Source organism: Theobroma umbraticum, unplaced genomic scaffold (assembly GCF_002168275.2).
Source record: "Theobroma umbraticum cultivar Fairchild unplaced genomic scaffold, ASM216827v3 scaffold_56.0, whole genome shotgun sequence".
NCBI lineage: Eukaryota > Viridiplantae > Streptophyta > Magnoliopsida > Malvales > Malvaceae > Theobroma > Theobroma umbraticum.
Window position 1 is genome coordinate 10364854 of NW_018397256.1, and position 11462 is coordinate 10376315.

The 11462-nt window shown below is 33.3% G+C and overlaps 2 protein-coding genes across 3 annotated transcripts; one reads left to right on the top strand and one right to left on the bottom strand.

Annotated features, from left to right (window-relative positions):
* Positions 1-161: 161 nt before the first annotated feature.
* Positions 162-1931, bottom strand: LOC110411236 (mediator of RNA polymerase II transcription subunit 20a-like). 2 transcript variants are annotated; one of them, XM_021421288.1, is made up of 5 exons: positions 1802-1931; positions 1563-1705; positions 1305-1483; positions 1108-1197; positions 162-522 (listed from the first exon to the last, which is right to left on the bottom strand). In XM_021421288.1, the coding sequence occupies exons 1-5, from the start codon at positions 1813-1815 to the stop codon at positions 280-282; spliced, it is 669 nt and encodes a 222-aa protein (XP_021276963.1). In that variant the 5' UTR covers positions 1816-1931; the 3' UTR covers positions 162-279. The 2 variants fall into 2 exon arrangements, with proteins under 2 accessions (XP_021276963.1, XP_021276962.1); XM_021421287.1 differs by having other exon boundaries at positions 162-525.
* A 1318-nt stretch (positions 1932-3249) lies between these two features.
* On the top strand, positions 3250-11408 carry ELF8 (binding protein). The gene is made up of 22 exons (XM_021421570.2): positions 3250-3667; positions 3844-3910; positions 4032-4226; positions 4510-4610; positions 4927-4980; positions 5081-5197; positions 5340-5403; positions 5527-5741; positions 6316-6400; positions 6779-6879; positions 6984-7076; positions 7402-7470; positions 7593-7685; positions 7887-8153; positions 8714-8794; positions 8888-9046; positions 9445-9540; positions 9864-9965; positions 10047-10154; positions 10250-10474; positions 10716-10982; positions 11105-11408. Exons 1-22 carry the CDS (start codon positions 3527-3529, stop codon positions 11186-11188), a joined length of 2784 nt encoding a protein of 927 aa, XP_021277245.1. The 5' UTR covers positions 3250-3526; the 3' UTR covers positions 11189-11408.
* Positions 11409-11462: the final 54 nt, after the last annotated feature.

Here is an 11462-nt window from a genome sequence, read left to right on the forward strand (position 1 = left end):
CAGGTTGCCTGGGGTGGAGGGGTTAATGTTACATTACATTTTACATTTATGTTTCATTTACTTTATATGTTCCTTTCTACAGTCTCTATAACCTAAAGAGCAATATTTAAGCTGAAGAATATGTTGAAAAGTATGTAAGGCTCAAATTCCTAACTCCAACCTTTCAGAAAGAATCCAGTCATACAAGTAGCATACATGGATCATCTTAAACTCTCTCTCAATACCCATCTTTGTGGAATATCAATATCTTAATTTCTAAATGGCCAAAATATATATATACTAATTTCTTGCAGCTTGTCCTGCTTGCACTGATGCAATAAGTTGAGCCATGACATGAGCGTATTGAACAGCTGTGTGTTGTGAAGTATAGTGGTCTGCAAGGCCATAATCTGAGAAGTTTGGTTCTATATGCAAAAAATGGCCGGGCAATGATCGTTTAGATACAGCATCTTGCCAAATATCAACAAACTCCTCCATGAGTTGTCTGGATTTCTCTAGTGAAGAAATCGGAAGATACTCCACCTGCTAAGGAACAAAGAACTTCAATTACAAATAGAACGAATTACAATTCAATGATTCAAAGTGATACTGCTAGGTAAGTTAGACAACTACTCATATTATCATACTCCGCAGCTTAAAACACCAAACAAATTTCTCAAGAATTTCAAAGCAACAACCACAGATAATTCAACCAAAAGACAGACGAACAAAAGGGTATTAAGTTTTGCATTAATTCTGAAAAAAAAAGACATGACCAATTTTGAAATTTCAAGCAAATATAAAACAACTATGATGCCAGAGTGCCACAAAACACAAAATCATAATCATTTAACATTTTGGGAAGCATGAACTACAAATAGTGCAACAATTTCCCACTGTTTATGTTTAAACAATGCCAAAACCTATCTAACTAATAGAAATCAGGATATGTTTTAGTGAAGAATCCACATCAGCTTGTGTTCCAATCTCTATGGCATGTGCTAACCAAAAATCAACCATTAACCTTCCTCATACCATAAGAATACATCAAAACGGCTTTATGAAAGAATTAATCTACACCACCATTCCAAAAATATGTAAAGTATAAGACAAACAAAAATACGGTACCTCCATAACTATTCCTCTCAAATTTTCAGAATGAGTAGGTACAACTTTCCCTACCCTCAACTGAAAGTCTCCGAGTTGGTACTGAAAACCCTACAAATAAATAGATAAAAACGATATCAGAAAACAAAACCATTGCAACAAAATTCCCAACGAGCTGTAGAAAAAGCGGAATTGAAAAGAGAAGTGAAATAATATACCTCGAAATTAAGGGCGACCCTGGATTTATAGGACTGCAATTTCTCCATTATCAACTGAATAGAAGAATCCGCTTCCAGAACAATCTTATGACCTCGAAGTATGAAATAATACTTGTTGGGTTGCTCTGGAAGTGAAATCCCAAGGAAATCACGCGGGAACTCGGCGGCTAATGCTTGATCTGAAGAACAATAGTTCAAAATCCATATAAATTAAATTAGAAAAAAAAAGAAATTAAAAAGAGAGAGAGAGATATTGACCTCGCAACATCGGTTTGTAGTAAGTGAGAGTAGCTTTCCAGCGCCCTTCTTTGACGCCGTTGATGCTCTCCACGCATTGTGAAACTTCGTTTAGGATTTGGCTGTTCACCGTTGATCCTGCATTGGGCTGCCAATTGAAAACCCTACGGGAAAAAAAAGCAAACGAAAATGAAACCCAAAAATTATGAAAATAAATGGGGAGAGTTGGAGTTTGAGCAAACACTTGTTGGTTTATTTACCATTTAAGAGGCATCGTTTTTGAGTCGGGATGGTAACGCGGATGTTCAAGCGCAGAAATGTGAATGACAAAGCCAGAAATTTTAGCTTTGGGGACAGGAGTGTTAAGAGGGTGCCGTTTCAAGCGACAGATAGTGGTACTAATTATAAAAGATTTTTTTTTAAAAAATCAGAAATATGTTCGATTTGGGCTTGGTTAAATTATGTGATTAATTTTTATTTTTTTTAAAGTGTAGATTTAATATTTATATAAATTAAAATTGTTATATTTTTTAATTTTTTAATTTCAATTTAAATTTTAATATCTTAATTTTTTATTTTTAAATATATTAACATAACATTATAATCAAATTAACATTATATTATTTAAAATAACATAATACATAATCAACATTACTTCAACAATAAAATATCATATCATCTCAATTAAAATATCATATTAACATATTTAACGGTAAAAATTTAATAATATTAATGTTTGTACTGAAATTAATAAATTAACAAATATAAAATTTAAATTTATACAAATTATTATATAAAAAATAAATTCCAATTTTTTATAAAACATAGAAATTAATTATATAATTTAACTTAATTTATATATTCGTTATCTTATCTTTATAGAATATATACATTACTTTCATCACATTTAAATGATTGCCTGCAATAATGTAATTTAAATTCATTCATTATGCATGTCTACACCTCTTTTGGTTTTTACACTTAAATTCTACTATCCTATTCTCAAAATTTAAACACAATATTTTCAAATCTAAATATGTAAGTAGTAACCTTTTGAGGTAACTATTCCAATAACCTTATGATGTATTTTAGTTATTTAGTTGACGCCAAAAGAAAAACCTAAAGTATAAAAAAAATCATGAAATTTATTTGTTAATTATATTACTCACACCTCAAAATTATTGAAAATGAAATTACATAAAGTTTAAATTTATTAATATAACCTTAGGTTCAAAGATTAACGTAGTTGATATTTGATTTTTTTTTTCGTAAATGAAAATGATGAATATATTATCTTTACTGCTATTCTTTAATAAATATTTACTGTCATTGAGACACTGACAAAGTTCAAAAACAAAAATATTGAAATTGTTAGAAGAATGTATTTAATTTAAATTTTCAAATCTTCTAGAAGAGAGATTTATCCTACAATAACATTATTTAAGATTATTGTATTACAATTATGTATTTTTTTAATATATTAAAAAATAATTAAATGATTTGTTAATTATTATATTTAATATAAAATAATTAATTACATGAATTTTCAATTACTATATTTAATATAAAATATTAATTTTAAAAAATTATTTAGTTAAATCTTAACGAATATTCTGAAACACTCGTTAGGGAAAATTGAAAAAAAAAAAACAAAGGGTATAATTGCAATATTCGAAACTTGAACTCAAATCATCGAAAGATGAACAAGAACAGAAAAGAAAAGGAAAAACCGTTTTTTAAGCACGACTAATGTTAGTAGTGAAACCAAATTATAAAAAATACGCCCGAAGAGGAATCAACTCTACACGGGTTCCCGCATTCACTCCAGTTGGCTCATAATATTTCCTTCTCTCCCGTTTTTTTGTATTTTGTTTTAAAGGAAACCAGAAAAGGAGAGAGAGCAAAACACAGATAGAGGTAGAGCTAGCTAGGGTTTATCTGGCATCAAATCTTTTCGAAAAATTAAAGTTAAAATCTGTAGATCAATGGCGTGCGTTTATATACCGGTTCAGAACTCAGAAGAGGAAGTGCGGGTGGCCCTGGATCAGCTTCCACGAGACGCTTCTGATATTCTTGACATCCTCAAAGCTGAACAAGCTCCTCTTGATCTTTGGCTCATCATCGCGGTTCGTTCTTTCCTTTTTCTTTATTTCGTCTCTTTCCGGAACGTGATTTTAAATGCTTGCAAAAATTCGTGGAAATTTGAAAAAAATTTTACGTCTCTTTTTTTAAAACTTGTCTTTATTTGATTTTTTTTTTAAAATTTGCTTTTCACTTATTATCATTTTTCTCAATCGTGTAGAGGGAGTACTTTAAACAAGGGAAGATTGAACAATTTCGACAAATTCTCGAAGAAGGATCCAGTCCTGGTATTCAAGCGCTTTCTTTTGCATGCTCTCTACTTACTTCTAGTATTATGTTACTAATTTTGTTGAATTTGTGATAAATTCATTATCCGCATGATCTGATTGTAGTTTTTTCGTTTTGCAGAAATCGACGAATATTATGCTGATGTTAGATACGAGAGGATTGCTATCCTAAATGCTTTAGGGGCTTACTACAGCTACCTTGGAAAAATTGAGACAAAACAAAGAGAAAAAGAGGAACATTTTATTCTGGCTACTCAATATTACAATAAAGCGTCAAGAATTGACATGCACGAGCCTTCGACTTGGGTTGGCAAAGGTGAAAATTGTCTTATGTTATCACATATCTCATTGACGTTTTGATTACATTGTAGACAAGGGTAGGGTGATCAATCTTGAACTGAGTTTAAATATAACTTATATTTTTGCTACTTGTCATATTGACACCAGCTTATACTTTATGTCTAGTCTAGTTCATTTCTGAACTTCTAGTGTTATCATTCTTGTTACTGCCTATTAGGGTCATGTACCGTTTCATATTGTTGGGGCAACTGATGTTGTTTGAAAAGCCTTTAACTTCAACACATGTCTACTGCTTACAGGTCAGCTTCTCCTGGCAAAAGGTGAAGTAGAACAGGCATTTTCTGCGTTTAAAATTGTTTTGGAAGGAGATCGTGATAATGTTCCTGCTCTTCTTGGTCAGGTGTATTGAATTATTCATTTGTTCTTAATGTAATATGCTAGCAGTTAGATTTGTTGATTGTATTGATGATTTTGCAAAATATTCAGACTAATTGCCCTACTCTAAGTTGTTAATTTTATGATGGTGTTTTCGTAGAGATCATAGTCGTCAAATCTTTAAAGAATTGATAAACAGTGCATAGATAAATTTAAAGAAATTCATGTCTTCCATAAAGGAGTGAAGTTCTGCCTGGAATGGCCTAGGGATCCCAATTTGGGACATGGCTTAATTTGTTAGCATGCTTCAACTGTAAATAACTTGTTGTGTATATCTTTAGGCATGTGTTGAGTTCAACCGCGGTCGTTATTCTGATTCATTGGAGCTATACAAGGTTTGTTTCCTTAATCTTATTGTGCATTTATGCTTCTTTAGCTTTAGGATTGAAGATCATGAAAAGCATGTTAACTCTCATAACACATAAATTTTGCAAGAGGGCCTTGCAAGTATTTCCTAATTGTCCTGGGGCCGTCAGACTCGGTATTGGTCTCTGTCGATATAAATTGGGTCAATTTGAAAAAGCTAGACTGGCATTTCAGCGGGTTTTACAGGTAAGTTGGTTCTATTGTTTACATTTTTTCTTAAATGAAAGTTTTGCAATTGTTTATGTTTCTAATTACAGTTAATTACTACATGTGCCATATGTTCATTGCTGATGCTGTTCTCTTTGTGTTCAAAAATTAATGCTTGTAGTTAGACTCAGAAAATGTTGAAGCTCTTGTTGCACTTGCAATTATGGATTTGCAAGCAAATGAAGGTAGATTGGGAGATATGATTATTCCACTTATAATCAATTTTCTGTTTCTTTTGGTTTTTGTCTGGTTGTCCTTTCTATTCTCTAATTTTAGTGTAGTGATGATGATTTATTATGTCTCCACAGCTTCTGGGATTCAAAAAGGAATGGACGAAATGCGTAGGGCTTTTGAGATATATCCCTATTGTGCAATGGCACTAAACTATCTAGCAAATCACTTTTTCTTCACTGGCCAACACTTTTTAGTCGAGCAACTGACTGAAACAGCTCTTGCTGTGACCAATCATGGACCAACAAAGTCACATTCTTATTATAATCTAGCGCGCTCTTACCATAGCAAGGTTGAAATGCTATCCCTTTGCTTCACTATTTCTAATAGACTGCTTTTTAATGTTTTTACTTTGAGCTGAAAGATGTGGAAAGTTGAGGATATTATCGCTTGTTCTTTGTTCATAGCAAAGAGAAAATGCATCAGCAAAAATCTCATTTCCCCTTTTGATCTGATTTTGTCTTAAAAGGAAATAGGTGGGATATATGCTAAATAAAGCCAGCTATCTAAGTGACTCATTTATTTATATTTCCTACTCATGTCTTACGATCCATAGTTACTCTTATATCAGTGATTATTTGGCAGTTCAGTGAGATAATAAGTTTGCTTCTTCCTTTATCTACTATTGAAGTTCTGGTAGATAGATAATTTGCCAACCTTAACTTGAAGTAACTATAATGTTGTTTACATTTGGCTACCTATTGTTCTCAGAATCTTACATAGGTCAGTGTAAATGTTAATGATGTCTTATGTCTGCAACTTAAAACTTAGATTTCAGGTGGCTGAACTTGTCATGCTTATCAAATTGTGATGATTTTGATTCTTATTATTACTGATGGGAGCAATGTTATTTCTTCTTAGTGTAGGGGGATTATGAAAAAGCTGGGTTCTATTACATGGCATCGATCAAGGAAATCAATAAGCCCCATGAATTTGTATTTCCGTACTATGGTAAGAAACACATTTAAGATACTGTTGAGTTCAACTGTTCAGCTGAATTTTATGCAGTACACCACTGGGTTGTTTAATTTGTTAATACTATGAGCTCAATGATCACATGGGTTTGAATTAACAAATAAAGTAATACCTCTTTGTCCCATTCATGTTGTCAGATTGAATGAGACAATTTTAAAGTGTGGAAGTGACAACATCAGTGTGATGGAGGGTGTAGGTTCTAACATTTAATAACAAGTGACACTGCATGATCAGGAGGAAAATCATTTACATGAATTTTTCAAGCTTGATGACTATAACAATGTTATTCATGGACTGTCATTTGTCTCTCATAAGCACTAAATGCTGTCTGTCAATATGATTGTATTGCAACAGGTTTGGGACAAGTGAAACTAAAGTCAGGAGATTTTAGGAGTGCACTTTCGAACTTTGAAAAAGTTTTAGAGGTTTACCCTGATAACTGTGAGACGTTGAAGGTGAGTAAAAATGTCATTATTTTTGGTTTTTAACTTATTAGAGCTTTGTTGTTTGAGCTTTTTTCTTTATATTTTATTGAATTTTTATTTATTGTTTCCTTTAGGCTCTTGGGCACATATATGTTCAGCTTGGTCAGGTTGAAAAGGCCCAAGAATTTATGAGAAAGGCCATAAAAATTGACCCCCGTGATGCACAGGTAATTTATATTCTTGTTTAAATATTTTAAGAAAGTTACAATTTATATATGATTTTGTTGAGAAGAGAAAGTTGCAATCAATGTTTCAGAATTGATGTTTGCTATTGTATTCAAATGATTTAACCTAATATTTTCTTGAACGATAGACCTGAACGTTCAGGGATAGGCTGGTGGATATTAGGATTTGCCATTTGCACCATTTCTTATCTCACCATTGTACTTCAAGGCAGTTTCATGATTACAAGATTGCATGTGTTTTAGTTAAACTGAAGATATTAGGTAATATTTGGTATTACAGTTTCTAATAGATCTAACTTTTACACAGGCATTTCTTGATCTTGGTGAGTTGTTAATTTCATCTGACACAGGAGCTGCTCTTGATGCCTTCAAAACAGTAGGGCTTCCTTCTCATGAATTGTTACCTAATTTTTTACATTCCTCCTGCTGGATTAAAATTGTTCAATTCTAACTTATGTATCTACTATTTATTTTTAATAACTGAAACCTTTTGTAAAGGCACGTTGTCTAATGGAAAAGGGAGGTCAAGCTGTACCAATAGAAGTGCTCAACAATATTGGCGTTCTACATTTTGAAAGGGAAGAGTTTGAGGTTTGTGAAGATTTCTTAGGGCAAATTTAATGCTATTCAATTTTATTATGTATATATTTTACATTACTATTTAATTTTTTTGCTTATCCATTGTCTTGGAAATTAGATTATTGCTACTCACAGCACTTTACATTTTCACAATCTTTAGCCTGCCTACCTTGGGAATTTACTTATAGAAGTTGATGTTCTTGTATTTTACAGCTTGCCTTGGAAAGTCTCAACAAGGCTCTGGGAGATGGTATATGGCTTATATTAACTGGGAATAAGCCAAAATCTTATGTTATTGAAGCCAGTGCATCTATCCTTGACTACAAGGATATGCAGTTATTTCGTCAACTGGAAGAAGATGGTCTTCCTGTAGAACTACTCTGGAATAAAGTAACAGTTGTATTTAACCTGGCCAGATTGCATGAGCAGTTACATAACACTGGAACTGCAACCATATTGTATCGCCTGATATTGTTCAAGGTATGATCTGCAAATTTGCATTCCTTTTTAACTTGTATTTTCTACTTAATTCCTTACCACAACAGAGGATAAGGGCAGTCTATCTGGTAAGCTGGACTTGCAACCAAGTTTTTGGAGACAAGTATTTATCTGACTAGTTGGTTTTAAGGGACCCATTGTATAGTTGGCTTAAAGACCTACCTGATTTGCTGCTGTTCAGATTTTCCACTGTTTCTGGCATGACTTAAAACCATTTATATTCTGTCGCACTTGTGTTTTAGACCTCCCCCCTCAATTTCAGGCTATCTATATTTTTTTCTGTATGTGCTTGCTAACTCAAACTGTCTCCCATTTAGTAAATAGGCCTGTTGTTATCTTTTTCTTTTGTATATCTTGAAATCCGATATAGAATTTTCACTTTATCGATTTCTTAGATTACATCATGGTTGACTGATGGCAAATGCCATAATTTTGGCTACAGACATGGTCATAATATCATCTTTTTCTTTTCTCCTTTTCCTTTCTCTATTGGTTTGTATGCACTCTCTATTTTGTTTAACGAGTTTGTAACTTTTTTACAGTATCCAGACTACGTTGATGCTTATCTGAGGCTTGCTGCCATAGCAAAAGCCCGAAATAATCTTCAATTAAGCATTGAACTGGTTGTTATTAAACCTTTAACATCCCAGCTGCTATTTCTTATTTTATTATATACATGTTTGTCTGATAATGATTCCCTCCCTTTGTAAGTATAGGTTAATGAGGCACTGAAGGTGAATGACAAATGCCCCAATGCGTTATCTATGCTTGGTGACTTGGAGCTTAAGAATGATGACTGGGTTAAGGCAAAGGAAACATTTCGTTCTGCAAGTGATGCTACTGATGGGAAAGATTCCTATGCTATTCTTTCACTGGTGTGTACAGTATTCATTTAACTTTTCTTTTTTAGAAAGTGTTTCGTCTTCTCTTAACTTGCCATTGTTTTTCTCAAGTTTCAACAGTGACATGGTGTTATTCTCTAATAACTACTGACAATGCCTTTCCAGGAGGCTTAAATTCTCTTTTTTTTTTTTGTATTGCTCATGGTTGGGGGTCTTCCCTTTATTGTATTTCTTGTAGCAGGTGATTTCCCGGCTTCTTTGGATGAATGAATTCAACTTCAATTATCCAAAAATGAAAAATCACTTGTGTGCATGTCATTGTCATTATGGAAAGGCTTTTTGTTGTTTTTGTTTCTGTTTGCTTTTTCACTGTCATCATTGTTACCGGAACAACATTTCAATCTGATATATCCTTATTTGACATTTTGTAGGGGAACTGGAACTACTTTGCGGCAATTCGCAATGAGAAAAGAGCTCCTAAGTTAGAAGCTACCCATTTGGAAAAAGCCAAGGAACTCTATACAAGAGTATGATTTCTTCTATTTTTGTTTCTCACCCTTAAGGGCTATTTTTTCAGTATCTTTTATTAACAAATTATTCTACTTAGGTTTCTGATGTCCTTAAATTTCTGAAGAAATTTTGTTGCATGTCATGCATTTATTTGAATTATTGTTTCTAGAATATATTTGTTAGTCAGCGTAATTGAAATATTTTTAGTTTATCTGCATTTAATAGCAGCAGAATAAGTATTAACAATTATCTATGGCATTAAAGGACAAGACGCTAACTATGAGTGCACTATAAAGTATCGCATGTAAGTATACAGCTCATTTATCCATATACATTACAGGTCCTTGTTCAGCATACAGCTAATTTATATGCTGCTAATGGTGCTGGAGTAGTTTTGGCTGAAAAAGGTCACTTTGACGTTTCAAAAGATATTTTTACTCAGGTTTGAGCTTATAATTTGTCTCATCTTTATTACATGTAACATAAAAACTTAAGGTTTGTGATCCAGTTATAGTTACTGTAGGTTCAAGAAGCTGCAAGTGGTAGTGTTTTTGTCCAAATGCCAGATGTGTGGATAAATTTGGCTCATGTTTTCTTTGCTCAAGGAAATTTTGCTTTGGCTGTGAAAATGGTGAGTTATTGATTTAATATGCTTTCTTTTTTTCTTTTTCCCATTTTATTAAATCTTTAGCTTGATTGCCATTGATGATACTTGCTATCTTGCAGTATCAAAATTGCTTGCGGAAGTTCTATTACAATACAGACTCTCAAATTCTTCTCTACCTTGCTCGGACTCATTATGAAGCTGAACAATGGCAAGACTGCAAGAAAACTCTGTTGAGAGCCATCCACTTAGCTCCTTCAAATTACACACTAAGGTTTGATGCAGGAGTAGCAATGCAGAAGTTCTCGACATCAACACTACAGAAGGAAAAGCGGACTGCAGATGAGGTTGTTTCATCACAGTAATATCTGTTTTCCTCTTCACTCTTTCTCCATTTGGCTTCCTTTTATCCAATACTTGAAATGAGGCTCACCTATGATGCATTTCATTCATGAGTGGAGATCTGTTGGAATGTTTAGTGAAAATGACGACTGTTTGAGAATGATAATGTTGTTTAGAACCAGATGCAGTGGATGAAAAGAGATTGATATGCCCTCTAATCATCTTCCTTTTTTCACCATGTTATAGGTACGTTCAACAGTTGCAGAGCTAGAGAATGCTGTTCGTATATTTAGTCAATTGTCTGCTGCATCCAACCTTCATCTTCATGGATTTGATGAGAAGAAGATTAACACCCATGTTGAGTACTGCAAACACTTGCTTGAAGCAGCAAAAGTTCACCGAGAAGCAGCTGAGCGTGAAGAGCAGCAGAACAGGCAGAAACAAGAAGCAGCTCGTCAACTTGCATTGGCTGAGGAAGCCCGTCGTAAGGCTGAAGAGCAAAGAAAATACCTGGTCTGCATTTTGTAAACTTGCTTTCTTCTTTTTTACAACTATGATTATTCTGATGGGAATGTTGTTATTCTGATTGAAGATGGCTAGCTTATGTTTGCTTAATTCCTATTGTGCCAAAACAGTTGGAGAGAAGAAAACAAGAAGATGAGCAGAAAAGACTCCAGCAGGCAGAGGAACATTTTAAGCGTGTACAGGCAAGATTTTGAACCACATTATATGTAATCAAAGCTGCTGACTTTAGTGCTATTAGATTAGCCAATATCATTTTATTTCTTTCAAAAGTTAGTCGCAAGGCAAAACTAATAATAAAGAATTAAAAATGGAGTGATCAACTTTCAGAACTTATTCCTTACTTCTCTCCTCCCTTTTTTCGTGTTACTAATTGGTCGGATATTGCAGGAAAGGTTCATTGCATTCTTTTTTCTGTTGGTCAGAAATAAAGAATTTCTTGTTAGAAGTTTTTTTTTTTTCCCCGCTGTG